At 37.6% G+C, this 21,060-nt stretch overlaps 1 protein-coding gene across 4 annotated transcripts in view; it reads right to left on the bottom strand.

Annotated features, from left to right (window-relative positions):
• Window positions 1-5,365: 5,365 nt before the first annotated feature.
• Window positions 5,366-21,060, bottom strand: part of NEBL (nebulette) — a 379,293-nt gene continuing 363,598 nt past the window's right edge. For all 4 annotated transcript variants that reach the window (XM_056114776.1, XM_056114775.1, XM_056114773.1 and 1 more), the window contains 2 exons: window positions 14,062-14,168; window positions 5,366-10,810 (listed from right to left, as the gene is read on the bottom strand). In XM_056114776.1, the coding sequence (XP_055970751.1) occupies window positions 10,634-10,810; window positions 14,062-14,168 (284 nt within the window). In that variant the 3' untranslated portion in view covers window positions 5,366-10,633. The remainder of the gene's footprint in view (window positions 10,811-14,061; window positions 14,169-21,060) is intronic.

Here is a 21,060-nt window from a genome sequence, read left to right on the forward strand (position 1 = left end):
GGTGTGCTTGTTGACTGTGACCAGGTCACTGGTGCCCCCAGTCTTCTTATCTATAAAATGAGACTACCAAGTCATGTCTTCCTGAAAGAGGATTAAAATGGGGAAAAAAGGGGTCTGACCAAAAATATCTCTGCTCCTCTAAGAATCTTTGAGCATAAAGGTATTGTGCCTGGAAGGTCAAATGTATGTGGTTGCAGAAATATATTCATTCTGAAAAATGTGAGGCTACCCAATTCAATAGAACATGGAACCTATTATACCCCCCTGACTAATGTCATTTCTCAAACTCTTAAGAAAGTGAACATAAAGTCTGGGGTAGCACAAATTACTCCATTCAAAGGATGTATCATGGATGGAAGAGTTAGTGCAGTGGGCAAGGCACCACATACGAGCCTTTGAGGAGTGATGCCTGAGCACAGAGCCAGGAGTAAGCCCCGAGTACTGCGACGTGTGCCCCCAAACAAATGTAGAGTAACTTTCATTCACAGGAAGTCAATTTTCCACATTGTTGCACATGCATTCTACATCTTTAAGGTGAAATTTTAAACTAGAGAATAGTGCACTTACTATGGTCACCACAAAACTGTAAACATGTGAAAGAAGAACAAGGTTAACACTGATTGTCCTGAAAATGTTCTGGATGCCCAATTTTACTTGACTCTAACATTTTGAGGTTTTTTCCTCAATGAGATTGTAGGTGCCCTGTCAAAACTAGTGACTTCTTTTCCTTTCCTGCCATCCTCTCTACCCTCTTGACAATGATCCTGAAATAAGCGCTCTCTCTCCTCTCTCTCTCTCTCTCTCTCTCTCTCTCTCTCTCTCTCTCTCTCTCTCTCTCTCTCTCTCTCGACAACCCTGTTGCCAATCAGTCATCAACTACATCTTTGATCTGTGTATAAACAGAACCTGCCAAATTGAAACTACCCTGTTAGATTCTCACTTCTGTATGATGAAGTAACTTCTGTCAAGACCAGAAGTCCCCATTCAAACCATATCCTTCAAATACCATACTTTTCAATGAAACAAGCATCATATAATCACTGTCCTCAGACCATAAATATTTTTGTTTGCCTGCTCTGATAATCTTCCTGTCCCACTCGCATGCATTTTTAAGACAGAAATCATAGAAAACAAACAAACTTCTTCCTTTGCTTGTCCTTGTTTGTTTTTTTTCCAGTTGAAGACAGTGGCAGGCAAAGAGGGACATAGTCTGGAACACTAGAGCTGGTACCTGGAAAACCTCTAGGTGTAAGCTGAACTGGTGGGTCACATAAAACAGGTTTGTCCCATACAATTTTGGGGCACCACCTCTCCCAATCCCACTAAAAATAAAATAAATTATTGGGGAAATGATTTTCAAACTAAAGATGACACAAACACAAATAGGACACTATGCTCAGTTCATAAAGGACAACTTTGAAAGAAGCAACATAGCATAAATACATGTTATGAAACTACTTTTTGTGACATTCTTGAAAATCAACACATCTCTTTATAAAAGAAAGAAATCTATGCAGCCAGGAGATGTTTCAAAATATTCAGGACTTCCCCCTCAACAAGTATTTTATCAGGTATTGATGAAGAGAAGCAAATATATCCACCACAGAATCAATCATTTACTTAAATGGGCAGCATACACACAATAAGGTGTGCAAACAAATGAGGAGGGAGGTGTGCACATTAATTCCAAGATCTATAAGCAAAAACTATGATTTTTCTCAGAACAAGGTCTAATTACTAATAATTACCATTGAGTTATTTTCCCCTGTGTTCCCCAGGGTTAATGCAGCAAATACAGCTCCTATCACATACTAAATGAGAAAGACAAATTCAAAATCTTTGACATCTAAAATAGGATAGAAGAGCATTTTCAATCAATCAATTCGGTGGCAAGTGCCATAGCAAAAACTGTAAGCACGCATTTTTCAAAAAACATTCAGAGCGAAAGGACAAACAAAAGTCTATACATTAGCCAATTATCGCTCCCCCCCCATAAAAGAAGTGAAGTGTTTCCCATCTGTAAATTTTCTTTATATGGTATACTCTTACAACTTGATAAGTTATTTTCCTAAGTGGAGCAAACAATAATGAGAATAATGAAAGGGCTGTACAAACATTGGTATACAAGAAACTTAATTGCATTAAAAATATGAAAACCAGCCAATTCTAAATTAAAACTTGAGAGAGGACATTATTTCTCTAAGACAGAGACTGAATTTCCACATGTCCAATACCTCGCTGGACTAACATGGCCCCCAGAATGCTTTTCAGAATTCTCTTCAAACAGTAGTACCTCTAAGAATTTTTCTCCATCCTCTCCCAAAGTCCACAGTTCACTAAGTTGGAGTGACAAGAGCTCTAGGAGCACCAGGTTTAGCTTTCATAAAATATCATAAACTGCAGTGAAGCCATTGTGTGCTGTCCCTTGAATGGCATAAACACTGACTTGTGTATGCTGAATCAATACATTACATTTACCACTATATCCACCTGAATCAAGAAACATCACTGAGTAAACCCATATAATTAGGTATTTCTGAAAGCTCCGAAAAAACAAATTGGCTTTCCTATCTAGAGCACCAGTGTCTATGTCATTCCAAGACAGCTTCGATTTCTTTGACAGATAATTTTTAAAATCATGTGAATATCCCTGTAAACCTGCAGCTCTTTGTATGCATCACTGTCTGAAGTTAAATCATAAAGCAATGAGCTATGGATACCCTTCATAGGGCTTAGGAAAACAACTTCTAACTAAATTGACTCTCAATAGAATATATGAAATAGAACACAGCGTGGCATAAAAGAAAACAAAATGTAAGACTGCTTGGTAACATTTTAACTATAATAATGTGAGTGGCACTTGTTGGGGGAATACCATGTAGTTCCTTCCATCTTAGGAAGATTGTGCATGAGACAGAGTGTTTGCTTTGCTTGCAGCCTATCCCAGTTCAATCTCTTATACAGCATATTGATCCCCAAGCATCACAAGTAGTGATTCCTGAGCACAGCTGGGAGTAGCCTCCTTCCATCACAATCACTGTCACTGTCACTGTTCTCCCGTTGTTCATCTATTTTCTTGAGCAGGCCCAGTAACATTGTGAGACTTGTTGCTACTGTGATTGGCATATGGAATACATCACGGGTAGTTTGCCAGGCTTTGCCGTGTGGGCGAGATACTCTTGGTAGCTTGCCGGGCTCTCCGAGAAGGGCAGAGGAATTGAACTCGGGTTGGCCATGTTGGCTGTGTGCAAGGCAAATACCCTACCAGCTGTGCTGTCGCTCCAGCCCTCCATCACAATAAAAGATATAAATAAAGATAAAAAACAAGGTCTTATATCTTATCTTTTGTAAGAGGTCTTCTTTTTTTCACCTCTCTCATGAGGCAAGATGAAGGCCCGCACACCTGGCTTTGAGTGTGGGCACTGCTTCTGCAACTGGAGTTGGAGCTTCCTTTGTGATGGGAATTCACAAGAATACTTTTCTTCCCATCTCTCGGTGACTCCTGACATTGCCAATGATCTATGTACTCTGATAAATCTTGAACAGTCTCTGACTGTTTCTTCTTTGTGATTTCAGCTTACTCAATCCTGACTTCTTCCTTTGCTCTCTGTCTTTTAGCTTTCCATAACACATTCAGTTAGCCAACTTATTCGACATTGTAAACTGAGACTTTTAAGTAAGACTTACATGTCATCTATGTTGAGTAAAGTTCCTGCATAGTCTCCAAAAGGGAAAGCTACTAGGGCACCGACAGATGGTGGGTTCCTGCAATCAAGCCATTTATGACCAGAATCATAAGGTTATGTGTGAATGGACGTGGTGAACCTTGATCACAAAAGATAACTTGGGCCACATTCCCCTAAAGCACACTAGTAAGGTCAAGAATCAGAAACTAACCTAACCCATTTAAGGAGCAATTGCATCATTAAGTTTGGGTGGAAAAAGTTCATGAATTTTCCAAGTGAATAACAGGAATTCAGATTTAGGTCCATTTCTCTATTTCTATGTTCTTTTTTTAATGTCTGCTACTTTAAAAAAAGAAAGACAATAAATAAGAAAGGTGGCAATAATCAAAATGTCATGGTATAAATACAAAATCAGTAACTGAGCACTTTGTTTTCAAATTAACTTTTCACCCTTAAAATTCATTTTCTCATTCTATTTTTTACCAGAACTCTTCTGTTCCATAATACAAACATAATAGACAAAGGCCAGAGAATTTTGCTTAGAACTGCAGAAAGTAGTTGAAGTTTGAGCCTGGACCACGTCCAGTTTTCTGCCATCACAAAACTCTTATTCAATCCCTCTGTGTAGGAGAAGCAGATTACACAAAGGGAAGGAACAAAACTTTCCTTTTATCTGCATTTTACTGTATTATGTCTGAATGTTGAGAGTTATTTTGTTAGGTTTCTGGTGGTTACAAATGGCTCAATTGCCTAATAAAACAACAACAAAATTTTAAGTTAGAATTATAAAATCATAAGCCTTACATCTTCAAAGCTTAATATTTTAGTTGAGAAAAAAAATCCGTCTATGTTATTTCATTTCTCTATGGTTTAAGTTTCAAAGAATTGATTTGTAATCACAAAGGAACAAAATATTAGAAAGAAAAAAAAGCAAAAGTTTCAAATAATATTGTCATTTAATATGTATTAACATGATTATTAAAAGCATACAAAAATTAAATTCATTCTTTTGTAACAAAAAAAATTCAAGATTTGGAACACACATACACTGTATGTGTGTTGAATATGTGTGCTATGCATACATATCAATTTACAATTAGGAGTGATTAAGTACCATCAAAGAGGGACTTTTATAAAGAATATAGTGAGGCTAAGATCCAAATCTTGATAAATTTACATGATGGTAAAAATAAGGACTCACTTTTTCAATTATGGGGAAGTTAAGGGGGAAAAGCAATTATGTTCTATGATAAATGAGTCCTTCTTCACTGAGAAATCAGAGTATCTTCCTGTTTCATGGACTCAATTTGTGTGTGTGTTTTTTTCTTTGCTCCAAGCTATTTCTTTCATCTTGCAAATACAAGAAAATTAAAGTTGTACAATTGAGGACATATGAAAAATCTAATCTTGGAAAAAATGAACTACAATGATCTATTATTGTAGTACTATGATATAAAATCAAATAGAGAATTTGAAAAAAAAGCTTACTAATGTTATCAGTTAAAGTTAAACGTATTCCAGGAAAACACATTTGAAATGACTCAACAATGTCGGTGCACTGAAGGCCATATACCCCTCTGATGCCATCTGATGTGAGTTACTATGATCAACTTACTTCCCCCAGTAAAACAGTTAATCATATTCCAAGAAATCAAGGTGAGAACCAAGAAGTAGAACAATTTTGTTTTATCCTGCATTTATTTCAGCAAACCAAATGTGTAGAGATAAGAAAGTAAAGCATGATCATGTTTTACAAATACAGAAAAATGACACAGAATAATAATACCCTGAAGAGAGTGCATCTGAGAACACAGGTCTATCATAGGCAAACACTTGCAGTGACCACATTGAAGCCATGGCCAACGCATTCATCTGTCATTCTGGTTCTGATACCATTCAAGTAGTTTTAATAGTAAATTAGCAATTTGCTCTTCAACAAATACCAATACTAGAGATTATGGTAGCCTTGAAGGGTTGTGAGCGACTCTACTATACATAGATGGTGCTAGGCTTTAAAGTGTGATTCCAATGCCACTGCACACTATGCAGGGGGAGATAAGGTCTTATTATACATTTACTGTGACAGCCACTCAAATGGGAATTAGTTTGCATAGGTAGGTCCTTTGGGTAGCACAACGTTGCTCTCGTCCACCAAGGCTTAAAGATTCACAGTGTAGAGGAAAAGAACATGAATTAAAGCATTTCTACTAAAATAGATTTAATAGCTGGTGTTAACAATTTGCATAACAAAAGCCAAATTGTATTAATAACGTTTTTTCATTCAGTATGCCCCTGTGTTTTAGAAACATTGTCTCATTTAACAGTAACCTCTCAAAGTTAGTACAATCAGGTAAATTAGTCATCAATTATAATTTGACATATTTTAAAGCAAATAAAAGTTAAACAATACTATATTTCTATGTATTTTTTCAGGGGTCTCCTATAACAACAATTTCACATAATGCCTACAACCTACTTGGGGCTGCTACTAAATGCCCCCACATTCATTGTACAGAAACTGAAGAATGGAACTTGGATGCAGTTTTCTCTTTTCTTTTAAAATAAATCATTCTTAACAGAAACTTGATTACAAAGTATACACTATGCAAACTGGATACAAGATATCAAACACAAAAAGCGTATGGAGTTTCCATGAATATACTGAAGTAATAGGGACTATTGGGAAGGATATTTGCCCAGGAGACCTTTCCAGGCCTTTAAATTCCTGCAATGTAAGCATCAAGGAATGGATGCCACAAAAGCATCATCCAATATCTTGATTTTTGCATCATCAAGAGTTGACAATTCATTGTCTGGAAAGGACACTTATGGGCATGGAATACTTCAGAAAGAGACTTTCATCTTAGCATTCTTAGCTTAACTTACAGAACATCTAACTTAACTAAAGCTTCTTTACCCCAATGTCACATTATCCCAAATAATCACACTCTAGACACTTTTAGACTATCAGAGGCAAATCGCGAAAGTATAAGGAATTTATGAAGTGAATCTCACCTTGTAAAATGTATTTAGCCTCATAATATAACTCTTCTATCTTACAATAAGTATTTTAAATCCCAAACCTAAAGTTAATGTTTATGTATCTCAACTATCTATAAATCCACAAAGTTAGTACAATCAGGTAAATTAGTCATCTTCAGGGAAAAGAAAAAAGAAAAACAGAAGTGAGTTTTTTCTAAAGTCTGAAATCTAAATACAATCAGCTACCACATTTCATATGTGTCAGGAGCATCTTACTTCCCCACCACAAAAATACCAATCATGTATAATAAAATATTATTCTAGAATAGGCAAAAACTTGCTTGCTTGGTTTTCTTCCCAAGACCATAGTGGATTACAAGGATAATCAAAAAGGCACCTGTTTTTGTAAATACCTAAACTTTCAATTTGGTATAAACTATATCCACTTTATATAGAGATATGTTTGTAAAGATTCACACAATATGTTCTTTTGCTTTTCATTAAAAACATTCCATGCGAGATAGAGGAACCTGAAAAGAAAAGAGACCTCTTCGATTTCCGTGGCCTGTTTTACAGCAGTCTATTTTCTGAGCCCCAGAACGTTGTCAAGCTCATCAATGAGAGGACAAGGAAAGACTAGTAACAGGCAAAGCTGCATCTTCATGACTCTCAAGCATTGTACTTCGTGGAAGATGAGGGGTTGGGCCAAACTCATCTGTGTTCCTACAGTGTTACTGGAAATTGTGCTTGCAAATTCCCATGTGGTCTCCACGAGTGGCAGAGGCCAGGGAAGATGCAGGGACCGTATAGAGAGATCTGAAGGTGAAAAATGAGTATTTCAAACTGCACTATGCTGTGAGTGTGTAAACCCTAATGAGGAGACAGGAAAAAATTCACTTTGCTGCAGGTTAGAAATAGAAAGCTTTCCTTGCGAACAGGAATTAGTAAAAACGTTGACTACAAAAGCCGACAACAAAAGCAATAATATATTGTGTGGCAAAACTTTCCTCAAGAGGGCTGAGTCACCTAACTCCTGTTGGCTGAACCCTTTAAAAGCCTATCAAATTGCTCCTTGTGCTTCTGTTAGACTTGAGAACACATTCAATGGGGGGGAAAATCGGCTGAATGTTTTCTTCACTGTTTTTGCACAGACTTCTTTGACTTCATTGAAAAGGCTTGCTTTTAAAATTATTCCTTCACTGTCAACGTTATTCATACGAGATACCCATTTGTCAAACTGAAGCTAGGAAGGAGGAAAGTGGGAAGAAACAAGGTTGTCCAAGAAAACACTTTTTAAAAATGATGCTGTAGAAGTAGCACTTTGGTATTCCATGTTTTCTGTTTTCCTACTGAGAAGCTTACTAATACCCTGGTGGGCTTTTGTAACAAGGACAACACTATCAAATTATAGCCTCAGGAGTATATTCTCCTCACTCTTAATTGCAAAAATAACTGCCCTCTAATTAAATTCTGATGAGATCTGAGTTCTGAAAGACTGTAAGCAGAAACTTCTTGCTATGTAAACATCAGGTGAAGCTTAAAATTTGTGAAGAATTATTCCTTCAAATGTATATTGACTTTTACATCCAGTGAATTGGCTTTTAAAAATCAGTAGATTAGGAAAGCAATGAAACGTGGTAACTTTCCAGGTTTATAATCATAATTTCAAGTCAATTTCCTTTGAGAATCCTATAAATGTGTTATTTGTCAAAAATTGTACCTGTCCTACATTCAGTCTGAAAACTTCATTAACAATTACTTTTTTTATATTATCTCAAAATGTTCTCTGTCTGGGTGATATGTAAATACTTATTTAATGGTACAATAAAATTGAGTCAGCTTCAATTTTAGTGCACAGAAATTTTAGTGCAAAAATATTGACTCTTCAGTTTTTCATTGTAGGTTTTTGTAAAAGCCACCATAAATAATGTGGGATTGATGATTTAATTATGACTGGTCCTTTCAATGGCAGAAAATTGGTCAAACTAATTCTTTGGTAATCTATTAAAAAAAAAAAACCTTCCAAAATCTCTTCAGTATTTACCTGAACTTTTATCTCTTTAGATTTATGTTGGTGTCATGTAGATACAGCTCAGGTTCAATAAAGCCTTTTTAAAATTTTTGGCCAGATGAAAATGAAACTGCAGAGTTTCTAAAAAGTATGTATTAAGTTTTCAAAAATGTCAACAAATATTGCTTGTATGACTAATTTAATAAACTTATTTTATAGGAAATATGGTTCATTTCCTTGAATAGAATACATAAGGAAGCTATCCCAAGAGTGATTTGGGGAGGGTGAGGAATCACACCCAGCAGTGCTCTGGGATCACTCCTGGCAGTATTCGAGGGACCATATTTGGTGCTGTGGATTCAAACCAAGGGAAGCCACACGCAAGGCAAACACCCTTAACCCGTGTACTATCTCTCTAGGTCAAGAGTTTTTTTAATTATATTTTTGTAACTTTCCCCAGCTTCATCAGAACAACATCAGAAGCCTAGAAGAATGCTATCCTATTGCAGTTCCAATAAATGACGCATCAGGAAAACATAGTTGCAGATGGGTGTTAATCTCTCTGGTGATCTTGACAGTGTGTAAAAATCTCAGTCACTAAGGGCTAAGGTCAAAATCACAATATGCCATCAGTTCTATTTTCACGGACAGCCTGTTGGATCTGAGTTGAGACATCTCTGTGTACATTCCTATCTTAACATTCTGTGATTCTAAGTCAGAGGAAAAAAAATTGAAAGTGAAAAGGAAGTCTTTTCGTTAACTAGTCTCAGTGGCTACCTTTCCATTCCAGAATTTGAATACCATTTTCCAAAACAAAAAGTCAGATCTCTCTTGGTGGAGTAGCTTTCAGTAGTTTTCTGCAGCACACTTTTTCTTCCATACCCTCCCCAGCCTCCCGCAACATACTGGCTCCTGTTAAGTTTTGTTTACTTTAAAATCAATAGGAGCATTAAGTTAACGAAAGTTGTTCGAGAAGTACCTAAACCACTTATGTACTAGACTATATATCTAATATCTAAGGTGTACATCCTTCAAAACTAGAATGCAACTAGCAGAAAAATCTCAAGCAACTTTTCAAAATATTTTTTCCTGATGAGCTGGCATAAGAGGAAAAGTGTTTTAGATATCAGCCATACTTTTTGCTTGAATAACAGGAATGTATTATAGAATCTTGAACCTACATGACATGCAACACGGTAAAGCCTATTAGAGAAATTGGATAGGTGACCTTAAAATTTGCCCTTTGCAGAGTAGCTGTGATGTTATTCAGTTCTGACATTCTGTGGGCCAAATTCTAAGCAGAGATTTGGGCCCACAGAATATCAAAAGAGAGTAGGATTGCATTGGTACAAATGAGATATAAATAGACCAAGGTTGGCCAAGGAAACAAGGAAGTTTTCTTTGTTTGTTTCTAAGTCCCCTAGACTACCAGTCCATATAAGTTTCACCAACTGTCATTCTGCCATTGCTTATGTATGTTACATTAGGCAATTTTCACTTGAATTAGAAATCAGTTTAAGACTCAAAATCTAAACAGTTTTCAAATTGTTGGCTGTGTTACTGAATTAAGAGAATTGGCTTCTGGTGATTCCAAAGTGACATCTACGAAGTTTTGTATACTTGTTATATTTAGGGGCAGTCAACAACCTATCTCAAAGTCTATAACCACACATTTCCAAAAGGGTTTGATAGCCTATTCAAGGAAACCATTAAATACAATTAGCAGCACCAAGTCTCCAGACCAAAACAGAAATTTTATAGGAGTTACTGAAAATGCTGCTGTTTTCAGCCCAGAAGTCATTCCTTCTTCCTGGTACCTGTGTGTCTAATTGTCAAAGGAAGAAACAGATTATTGTAAAACAACAGTTCAGTTGCCTTAAAAGTATCTTCTACCTTTTAAAAAGATCCTGTTTAGTATACATTAGGTTAAAGCTCAAAGGGCAAAGAGGAGGGATTAATTAACAAACTCAATATAATTGGCTGGCAGCATGCCCGTCTTCCCCGTCCTTTGCACGGTGCCATACATCCATCCATCGTCGATGGGCTGCACATTGACAATGTAGTCGCCATCCCTGAAGGACACTTCATCTTCGTCCTGGGCACTGTAATCATACATGGCTCGGTAGGTCCGCTGCAGAAGGAAAAAGGCATTCTTCACATGTGGAAAATTCGAATGTTTGTTACAGCCACAAATGTCAAAACAGCAGACATATCCTGCACTGAAAGGAACTATGTGTAATGTTTCCACAGATCTTTAGTTCTGAAGATCTATAAAACAGAACCTTGAGTCGTCACTGTGTTCTGTTGGATTTACTACTCTAGAGAAAAGAGTCTTATTTGAGAACCAGGTCTAGGGTTGAGGGCTCAGTAACTGACCCCTAGCTTACCTACAGAAAGGAACCAAAGAAGCAGTAAAGTCAGTTTCTCCTGCTTCAAATCACCACAGAGACGCACCGATTTCCCCCTATTCTACATCTGTCCTTGAATTCTCTCATATCCCACATATTTTTTTAAAAAATCACCTTTTTAAATTATAGGCACTGTGATTTTCAATATTGATAATGGTAGGATTTCATGGATTCCAGCACCATACCTCCCCACATTCTTAAGAGACCAAAACCTGCCATGAGACAAACAACTCACTTCCCCTCTGGTGGAGGCAGTTGATTTTTCTTAAATGGATTCTAAGAACATTTGTTTTCTGAAAACCAAAAATCAAAAAAGGAAAAAAGATCCAGGATGGAGAGAGAGCACAAGAGGTAAGGTTCCTTTTGGGAGGCCAAACTCGTTTGGTCCCCAGCATATCATTCCCCAAACACCACCAGGGGTCAATCCTGAGCACAGTTAGAAGTAGTCCCTGAACACTGCCAGGCATGACCTTAAAAACAAAAATAGAAAAAACTATACTCATTTGATATTTTTTTTATCATAGTGATATATAATCTGCATTAAGTGTTTTGAATAAAATCCTGATTAGAAAAGGAGTTTTTTATTTGCGTTTCACTATACTTAGGAGCTACTCCAGGGAGAGTAGGTGACTGATCACCTTTTTCCTAGATGTGAGGCCACAAGTTTGATTCCTGCACACCTACATTTGCCACTTGTCAAATGTAGGTCAGGCAACACAGGCAACCTGGGATTCTGACACCACAACAAAGTGTCATTCACAGTGAATGAGAGTAAATGGATGTAGCATCTAAGTGTGCCACTCCAGTGAGTCCTACAACTAAGTGTGTTAACACCACAGCCAAGAACATGCCAACCTAGTGACGGCAGCAACAACAAAGGGAAGCAGGGGAACTTCAAAAAAACTATAAGGTTTTGCCACAATGAGATATCATTTCACACCACAGAGACTGGCCCACATCCACAAGAACAAAAGCAACCGGTGCTGGCATGGATGTGGTGAGAAAGGGACCCTCCTTCACTGCTGGTGGGAATGCCGGCTGGTCCAACCCTTTTGGAAAACAGTATGGACGACTCTCAAAAAATTAGAATTTGATCTGCCATTTGACCCAGCTATAGCACTCCTGGGAATATATCCCAGAGAGGCAAAAAGGTATAGTCGAAGTGACATCTGCAATTGTTTGTTCATTGCAGCACTCTTTACAATAGCCAGAATCTGGAAAAAACCTGAGTGCCCAAGAACAGATGACTGGTTAAAGAAACTTTGGTACATTTACACAATGGAGTACTATGTAGCTGTTAGAAAAGATGAAGTTATGAAATTTACATACAAGTGGTACTACATGGAAAGTATCATGTTAAGCGAAATGAGTCAGAAAGAGCGGGATAGACACAGAAAGATTGCATTCATCTGGGGAACATAAAGCAACAAAAAGGGAGAGTAACACCCAGGAATGGCTGAGATTAGTACCAGGAATTTTGCTCCATGAATGGAAGGCCAGCCACAGGCTCTAGGTGAAAAGGAAGCTCAGATAGAGAAGAGAGCATCAAATAAAGGGTGTTGTGAGGACCCTCCCAGGGTGGGAGAATCACGCTGAAAGTAGTCTATAGACCAAACATGATTGCCACTCAATGCCTCTCTTGCAAAACACAGTACCCAAAAGAAGAGAGAGAGAACAAGGGGGAATACCCTGCCACAGAGGCAGGATGGGACGGGGGGGGCAGGGGATGAGGGGGGGGGGTGCTGGGACCCGTGGGGATGGATGACGGGCACTGGTGGAGGAATGAGCACTTGATCATTGTATAACTGAAACCCAAGCACAAAATTTGTGGGCCTATAACTGTGCCTCATGGTTTTTCACTAATAAAAAAAGAAAAAAAAAACTATAAGGTTTTGTTTCCCTGAATTTGTTTTTCAAGCCAAAAATTTAGCTATCATTCATGCCAATTTCAAAATTAAGGGCATTCACAGACTAAGGAAAGTGACAGAGACACAGAGAACTTATAGGAATTCAAGATAATTTCCAAGTGGCTGAAAGGCCACCTACTTCCAAGTGTTCAGGCCTAGTCACATGACTGTGTGCAGAGTTTAGAGACGCAATTTCAGCCTGAAATGTCATACCTGTCCAGATGACCTTAAGCACAATTTCCCAAATTGATGCCAATGATGAATCAATACTACAAGAAAAGTCCAACAGCAGAATTCAGATTTGTTAGCAATGTCGGTCAGGTTTTACTGACCATTTTGATTAACACCAAAATAAACTAGTTTTAGACCAAATTTTGGGATTTTTAGACCTAAATTAGGATGTCGCACTGGCAGATTCTTGGTGTGTTTTACTGCTAAGACATTTTCATGTTGTGCCTTCCTTTTTCCGTGGTTTGCCTCTGCAAGAATTTCAATCCTTCAAAAAGGTTGTATCAATCATTTTTCTATGAACATGTGCATTGGTTCCAAGATAAACCTCCCAAATACAAAAACCTAAGCATATTCAACTCCCTTATAGAAAATGAGTGGTATTTGCATGTAATTTATATAATTTCTCCTACATACTTTAAATCATCTCTTAATTATAACACCTAATACAATATAAATGTTATACAAATAGTTATACTTTGTTGTTTAAGGAATGTTGATCAGAAAAACAGAACCTATATGTGTTCAGGATAGACACAACCACCATAAATGTAACTATGTAATACTATTCATTAATAGTCCATGTATTTTTATTTGCTCGAGCGGGCCCAGTAACGTCTCCATTGGAGGCTTTGTTGTTACTGTGTCTGGCATATGGAATACGTCACGGGGAGCTTGCCAGGCTCTGCCGTGCGGGCGAGATACTCTCGGTAGCTTGTTGGGCTCTCCGAGAGGGGCGGAGGAATCGAACTCGGGTCGGTCATGTTGGCTGTGTGCAAGGCAAACGCCTTACCCGCTGGATGTCCAGGGAAGAAGGAACACTTCAAATGAACACTTACTAGATTTGGTGAATGCTGCATTGACCTCATGGATGACAGGCTGGTCTGGTGCATGTACCCATAGCCTTGGGAATGGCTTTGCTGGTAGGCTCCAGGCAGAACAGGTGCTGCACATTAAAAACACATACATACATGTAAAGATTCCTTGATATGATTCTCAAAATGCCCCTCCTGTGCCCTCTGTTAGCATCATGCACTGCTACAACCTTTTGAAACAAAATGCCGTTTTCAGTGTCATTTGTAATTGGTGTAGTGCTATTATAAACAAGCTCTAGATTAACATCAATTTCAGTACTTAAGGACACCTAGGGCATCAATTCAGCATGCAGTTACACTCTATTAGACATATATTCATATTACTCTGTTGTAAATGCTATGTTAAAGCAACACAAATAGAAAACAAAAATTCCCCATAATTCCTTAATAAAATCATGATTTTACTTGGTCAAGTTATCCCCTTAAGTTACTTTCAAAAACAAAAGTAATAAATACAAATAAAATTAATTTGATTATCAAACCAATGTCCAGGACAGAGTATACATGTTTTCACCAGATGCTTCTCATAGAATAGGATGCTCCCAATATTTCACCTTATAATTGCAGAAGGCTACTTTTATAAAGATAGGAAAATTGTATATGTTTAGCAGTTAATAATAAACTTTTCAAAAACATTATTTAGAATATATCATTCTCCATTTTATTGTGGCTGTAACGGAAGACTAAATAAATCACAAAAATAGGTTACAAATGGTTGAGAAGCTTAACCACTTCAGAAATTTCACAAGCATTGCCTTCTTTATCAAAAGCAGTATCACAATAATATTAACTAAGTTTGTTGTGTTCTCATCACTATAATGACATTCAAAATACATCATTGCTATTTTGAAGAATGCATTCCAGAGAAAGTAATACAGAAGCTAGATTAAAAACATCTTAGAAGGGCCAGAGAAAGAGTACAGGGGAAGGTGATTGCCTTGCAGACAATCCCTAGTTTGACCCTTGTTACCACATTTGGTTCACAAACCCCACCAAGAGTGATACTTGAGCAGAAAGTCAGGAGTAAATCTTGTCCATTGCCAGGTATGCCCCCAAAACAAAAACATGCATGCCTCTCAAAGAATCTCCATAAAATCAGAGGTAAGGGTTATGGCTTGGTGATAAAACCTATGCCTTAAGTGAATGAGAACTGAGTTTAATTCCCAGTTCCACAATCAGTAGATTACTTTCCTGTGTGTCTTTGTAAATACGTTTAAATATTTTAAATCAGAATCCTAGGATGTTCTGATTAAATGAAAGTATTTCAGTAATATACCCTGAATTTCCTGCCCCTCAGCCTGGGGAGCGGGTTGAGCTTCCCTCCCTGCCCCAAGCAGAACCCTGGCAGCCGAAACCCTCCAGAACCCAGCCACATCCATGCTCAAGGCCGCTCTCCACAAGCTCGGACAAGCCTCACACATGAAGGAACCAGCAGAGGAACCCAGGTATGAAGAACCCGGGGCTGAGATCTCCAAGTCTGTTCAGATTGGGACTGGGCCTCCTCCCCTCAGATCCCTCATTTTCCAGTAGCTTGGCAGTCACACCCACAAACTGCCTCCAGCGCCATGTAATCCCATCAATGGCCAAGATCCATAGACTATAAAACAAAGCTCCCGGAAGCACTTGGCCACATTCTTGGCCATCGACCTCTTACAGTCTAGCCCACTGACATACCTAAAGCAGCACATATGTGTTTGCTTTTAACATACTTGCTTGTATTCTCTTATATACATTCTCCTTCACTCTCTGAGAACCCGGCAAGCTACCGAAAGTATCCTGCCCACGGCAGAGCCTGGCAAGCTCCCTGTGGTGTATTTGATATGCCAAAAACAGTAACAATAACGGGTCTCATTCCCCTGACCTGAAAGAGCCTCCAATACAGCACCATTGGGAAGGATGAGAGGCTGCTAAAATCTCAAGGCTGGGACAAAAGGAGATGTTACAGGTGCCCACTCAAGCAAAATGATGAACAACGGGATGACAGTGTTACAGTGATGGCCTTCTATATGTTTTTAACAGTTACATAATACACTAATAAAACTATACTATATATTGGGCTATATATTCCATAAAAGGTTGCAATTTTTTGTTCTGTCAGGTTGAGCTTGAGCATATAAAGTGAATTTTATGGTCTGAGTTATTCAGGAGAGATTTTATAATAAAGAAGATATAATTATTGGGTTTTATGAATAATTAATACTATGTGGGAAACTCATTCTAATGATATATAAGAACACCAAGATTTAAGGAAGTTTAATCATCTGAAAATTACAAATCATTAATGCTTTCTCAGAAGGTAATGATATTAACTTTGACAAGAATTTCTTAATAGATCCTGAACTAACTTACAGTGTAATGTTATTACAAATTATGTGTATTTAATAACTAGGTGTGGCATTAAAGAGATTACCAAGATATTTATTTGATTGTAGAATATTCTAAATTTAACCAAATATTTCATGTTGAATCCTTCAAAAATGGCACTTTTAAATGTTGTCAACTCAATTAAAATAATTAGTATCAAGAATACTGTCATAATTCCCCTTCAAGGGAAAATGATGAAGAAATCCATAAAACTCTCTAGGTCCACTTAATTAGCTGAACAAAACAGTCTTTCTCTGTGGGCTGAAAGCTGGAAGCAATGGCCTTTCATTCATGCATTCCCTCAACTCAGCAAATACTTAATAAGAAAGTTAAAATGTGCACAGGCTTACTCTGTTGCCTGCCACTCAGCAAGTTTTCCATAAGTGTTAACAAAAATCACAGTCCACAATGTCCAAGGCAGCTCAGATTTAAGAAGAAGGACAAAGATAATTGCCTTCCTAGCACAGAGTTGGCCCTGATCCTTCACCCACTTAAGGAAGAGGCGGATACTGTACATATAGGTCACTCCCAGTTAAGTTAGTAAGTCAAGGAGTTGAAGGTCATCCCCCAGAATGGCAGTCCTGAACTGGTTTTAATTTATATAAACAAGTCATCTCTTCACTCATTAAAACCACTAATGTTTTGTAAATTCTAAAGATGAAACAGCCCTGCAAACTTACTTTAAACAAGCACTAAACATTGAATCCTTTGTTACATTATTTAGCTTTAACCTTTACTTTTTCAGATAGAGTGTAGTCTTCAAATATTTGGGAAAAGAAACCACAAGGAAAGGACAACTGTGAAAAAGTTGAAACCTGGTTCTCCCAGCTGTAGCAATATATTTGTGCTTACTTAGTTTGTACACCATAATCCCATATTAGAGCCTACAATTATTGATACCTCAAGAGCAATGTTTAACAGTGTTTGCTGAGATTTTAAAAATCAAGGACATGTAGGTATATTAATTGCTCAGTTCAAAGGGAAACTATACTTACTGTCAAGTATAGCAGGAAAACAAAAGAATTATTTGTCCAAAATTGTGAGTGGAGAAAAAAGGGGAGATAGTTTATCATGAGAAATTGGCACAGATATAATCTAGCTAGTCTTGGTGGTTTCCTCACTAAGTATTTATTGATTCATTCTATAAATGCAAGTTCTTTAGGGGTTATCCAACTTCCCTGTCTATTTTATTTATACCTAACACAGTAACAGAGAGCTTAGGAAACTCGTATTAGGACAACAAAACAGATCTGCATTCCCAGAGGAAAATTAATGAAGGCAAATGCCAATTTAAAAAGGGAGACAAGCATTGTTTTTTCCAGTGATTTGCTAACTGGATTTCTTTTTGAATGGATGAAACACCCAAGAGGAAATGTAAAGCATTAGAAACTGTGTTTATTAATATTTTGGATGAAAGATCTTCCATCTGAGTATGAGATATTGTCCCTGAAAATACGGAACTCGTAGGGTTTTCCAAAAGCAAATTTTCAGGTTAATTTTTCACAAGTTAATTAGCAGTAAATAAGTAAATTAGCTGGAGAACTGGTCCTCAATAGGATGACTGCAATGGGAGGAGAGCAGAAGGGGGATTAGGTCAGAGAAGGGAAGTCTATTAAGGATGAAGGGAAGCAGTCATTCTGCATGAGGATTGAGTGCTGAAAGGAGTGATCTGCATGATGCCCTCTCAGTAACATTATTGCAAACTACGGTGCCTAAAAGGGGGAGGAGTAGAAAGGAAAAAATAAAAATAAAACAAAGAGTGCCTGCATTGCATCAAACTGGAAGGCGGGAAGGAAACTGTGAACAATGGTGGAAGGAAGTGGACACTGGTGAAGGTCCACACGATTGGTGTATCATGCCTGAAACTCAATCATGAATAGCGTTGTAACCTGGTAATTCATAGTGATTCAATTAAAAACTAGATTTATTTAAAAAAAACTGGAACTTCTTAAGAAAGAGAAAAAAAAAACTCTTGCTTAAACTCATGGTCAGAGCCAGGAGTGCTAGTATACAGAATGACTAGAAAGGTTCTGGCTTATCTAGCCCAAGATTTGTAGAGCTGAGGATTTTCCATTTCAATAACATAAAACATTTGAATTTATTCCTTAGCAAGGCAACAACAAAACACCAACAAGTGACTCAATTTTTCATTTCAGATTGGTTAGATTTAATATAAACATAGGGGGTAGGATAACAAAGAACTTTTGTTTAAGCAAAAACATATATATTGATCAGAAAATTTGGAGGATGAACTAAAACTTTTATCAGTTAATTCCTGTCAAAGCCTTTAATGAGGGTTTGTGTTTTCTTAGGACAAAGGTTCTCTATCTAGATAGTCCAAAAGAACTGCCAAACTGAATGAAAACATGAATGAAAAGACAAAATATGAAGATGTCGCTAGTTTTAAACATTAAATAATGAGCTCAATCCAAACTAGATCTAGATTAGGAGGAAGGAGCCTGAGCTCCTTGTAAATAAAATCGGCCTATGATGTGGACATGACATCAAGAATTCCATTTAGAGCTTTAAGTGCTCATGGAATTTGATTCTCTCCACAAGTCACAGTGGATGTTAAATCTCATTTATGTGATATCAATGCCGAATCCAGCAACAAGATGTTACTTTTTAAAAGTTGAACATATTCCTACTATTATAAAATATTACTTTCCTTGCAGAAAACAGACACAACCTGGGTTGCTCTAGCTTCCAGTGTGCTGGCTTTTAATTATGAGCTGTGCAGAAATGACTGCCTAAGAAACCAGTGTGCCATGTAATGATACCACTGTCACTGTCCTCCCTTTGTTCATCGATTTGCTCAAGTGGGCTCAGTAATGTCTTCATTGTGACAACTGTTAATGTGTTTGGCTTATCAATAAGCCATGGGTAGCTTGCCAGGCTTTGCCTTGTGGGTAAGATACTCTCGGTAGCTTGTCAGGCTCTCCGAGAGGGGCGGAAGAATTGAACTTGGGTTGGCCATGTTGGCTGCTTGTAAGGCAAATGCCTTACCCACTGTGCTATCACTCCAGCCCAACACAATAATATAAGGAGTTATAAAGCTGCCCATGATTGGGTTTCAGTCACACAATGTTCTAACACCCAGTCCTTGACCAGTGTACATTTCTCATCACTAAGGTCCCCAATTGCCTTCCTTACTTACATCCCCTACCTGCCTCTATAGTAGGCACTTCTCTCTCTCTCTCTCTCTCTCTCTCTCTCTCTCTCTCTCTCTCTCTCTCTCTCTCTCTCTCTCCCCCCTCATCTTTAAGTCATCATCATTTGTGATACAGGTACTGTCAAGTTATCATGTACATCATCCCTTTACCAACTTTTCCAGCAGAAGAATGAACTGTGGGAAGAAGTAAAGAACAAAGACAGCAACAGCCCGATCAATTCTAGTTGGACAGAAAACACCATGCTATGTACAGGTCCCCCAACCAATGGCATCAGAATCTCTGGGGTGTGAAAGGAACTCAGCAATGGATGTTTATTATTATTTTATAATCTTCATATGCAGTTTTTTTCCAAAGTGGGCAAGACTGCTATGGGGTAGGGAGAGAGGGCTGTGCAAACTTCTAGGGGGAGTGCAGGGTAACCTTAACCATAATTTCGGGGTTGATTCCTTTTTGTTTGCTTTAAGAAGATAGATTTCCAGGAGGGCAATAGATAATCTTTTTTTCTTCTGAAAAGGGGGAGTTAGTCAAATAAGTTAGTCATAGTGAACCTCTGTCCCAATTGATTCAAGTGGCTAGTCATAGTGAAAGACCATCAAATTGTCTGATTTCTTTTCCCTTACCTGAGACCAATCAGATCACACTGAAACAATTTTTAAAATACAGTTTGTAATTCCCTTTCTTCTCCTAAAATGGATTGAACAGTTGTGTCCAACACTGCTCTGTCTTTGAGATGCTGAAATTCTAAACCCCCATGGAATGGTATTAGGAGGTGGATGTCACAAGGGCATTCATCTCTGTGGTAAATTTGGGGGGTTAAGTCTCACAAGAAGTTTATGTGAATGCAGTTGATAAGAAGACAGAATATCTGTCAAAGGAATCAAGAGAATAATTCATTCACTTTTGTGGGGGAAAGTCAAGTTCAAGGCACAAACACCATATCTGAAGCAATGGCTTTTAGGTGTCTTTTGAGGGTCATTTTGGCATCTGACAAGTCTCTGGGATGTGTGTGTTTGTGTGTGTGTGTGTTGTTTAATCTTCGTTCTTTCTTCATTTACTAGTAGTATTCTACTGTATCCAAATTACAAAATCCCCAAAGTCAACATCAACATAGGGACAATTTCCATTTGGCTAATAATTTAGAGTAAAAAATATAATTAAATTTGAGATATTATTTAACCATTTTCTTCCCTAACTTAAAGAATAAGTTTATAATGTTTAATGAATTAAATATAATTTGAAGATTTAAATATTCCCAATTACCTATTACCTGCAATACCATATATAGATGTGATCTTAAAAACATACACTGTATCTGATTGCTTTATTAATATAGTTGGGTTAGTTGTGTTAGATAGTAATATCTGAAATATTCTTTCAGAGGTTCTGTGGTCCTAAATATTGAAAAAAGTGAGGCATACTTAATTTT

The sequence above is a fragment of the Sorex fumeus genome, unplaced genomic scaffold (assembly GCF_029834395.1).
Source record: "Sorex fumeus unplaced genomic scaffold, SorFum_2.1 ptg000026l, whole genome shotgun sequence".
NCBI classification, from domain to species: Eukaryota; Metazoa; Chordata; class Mammalia; order Eulipotyphla; family Soricidae; genus Sorex; species Sorex fumeus.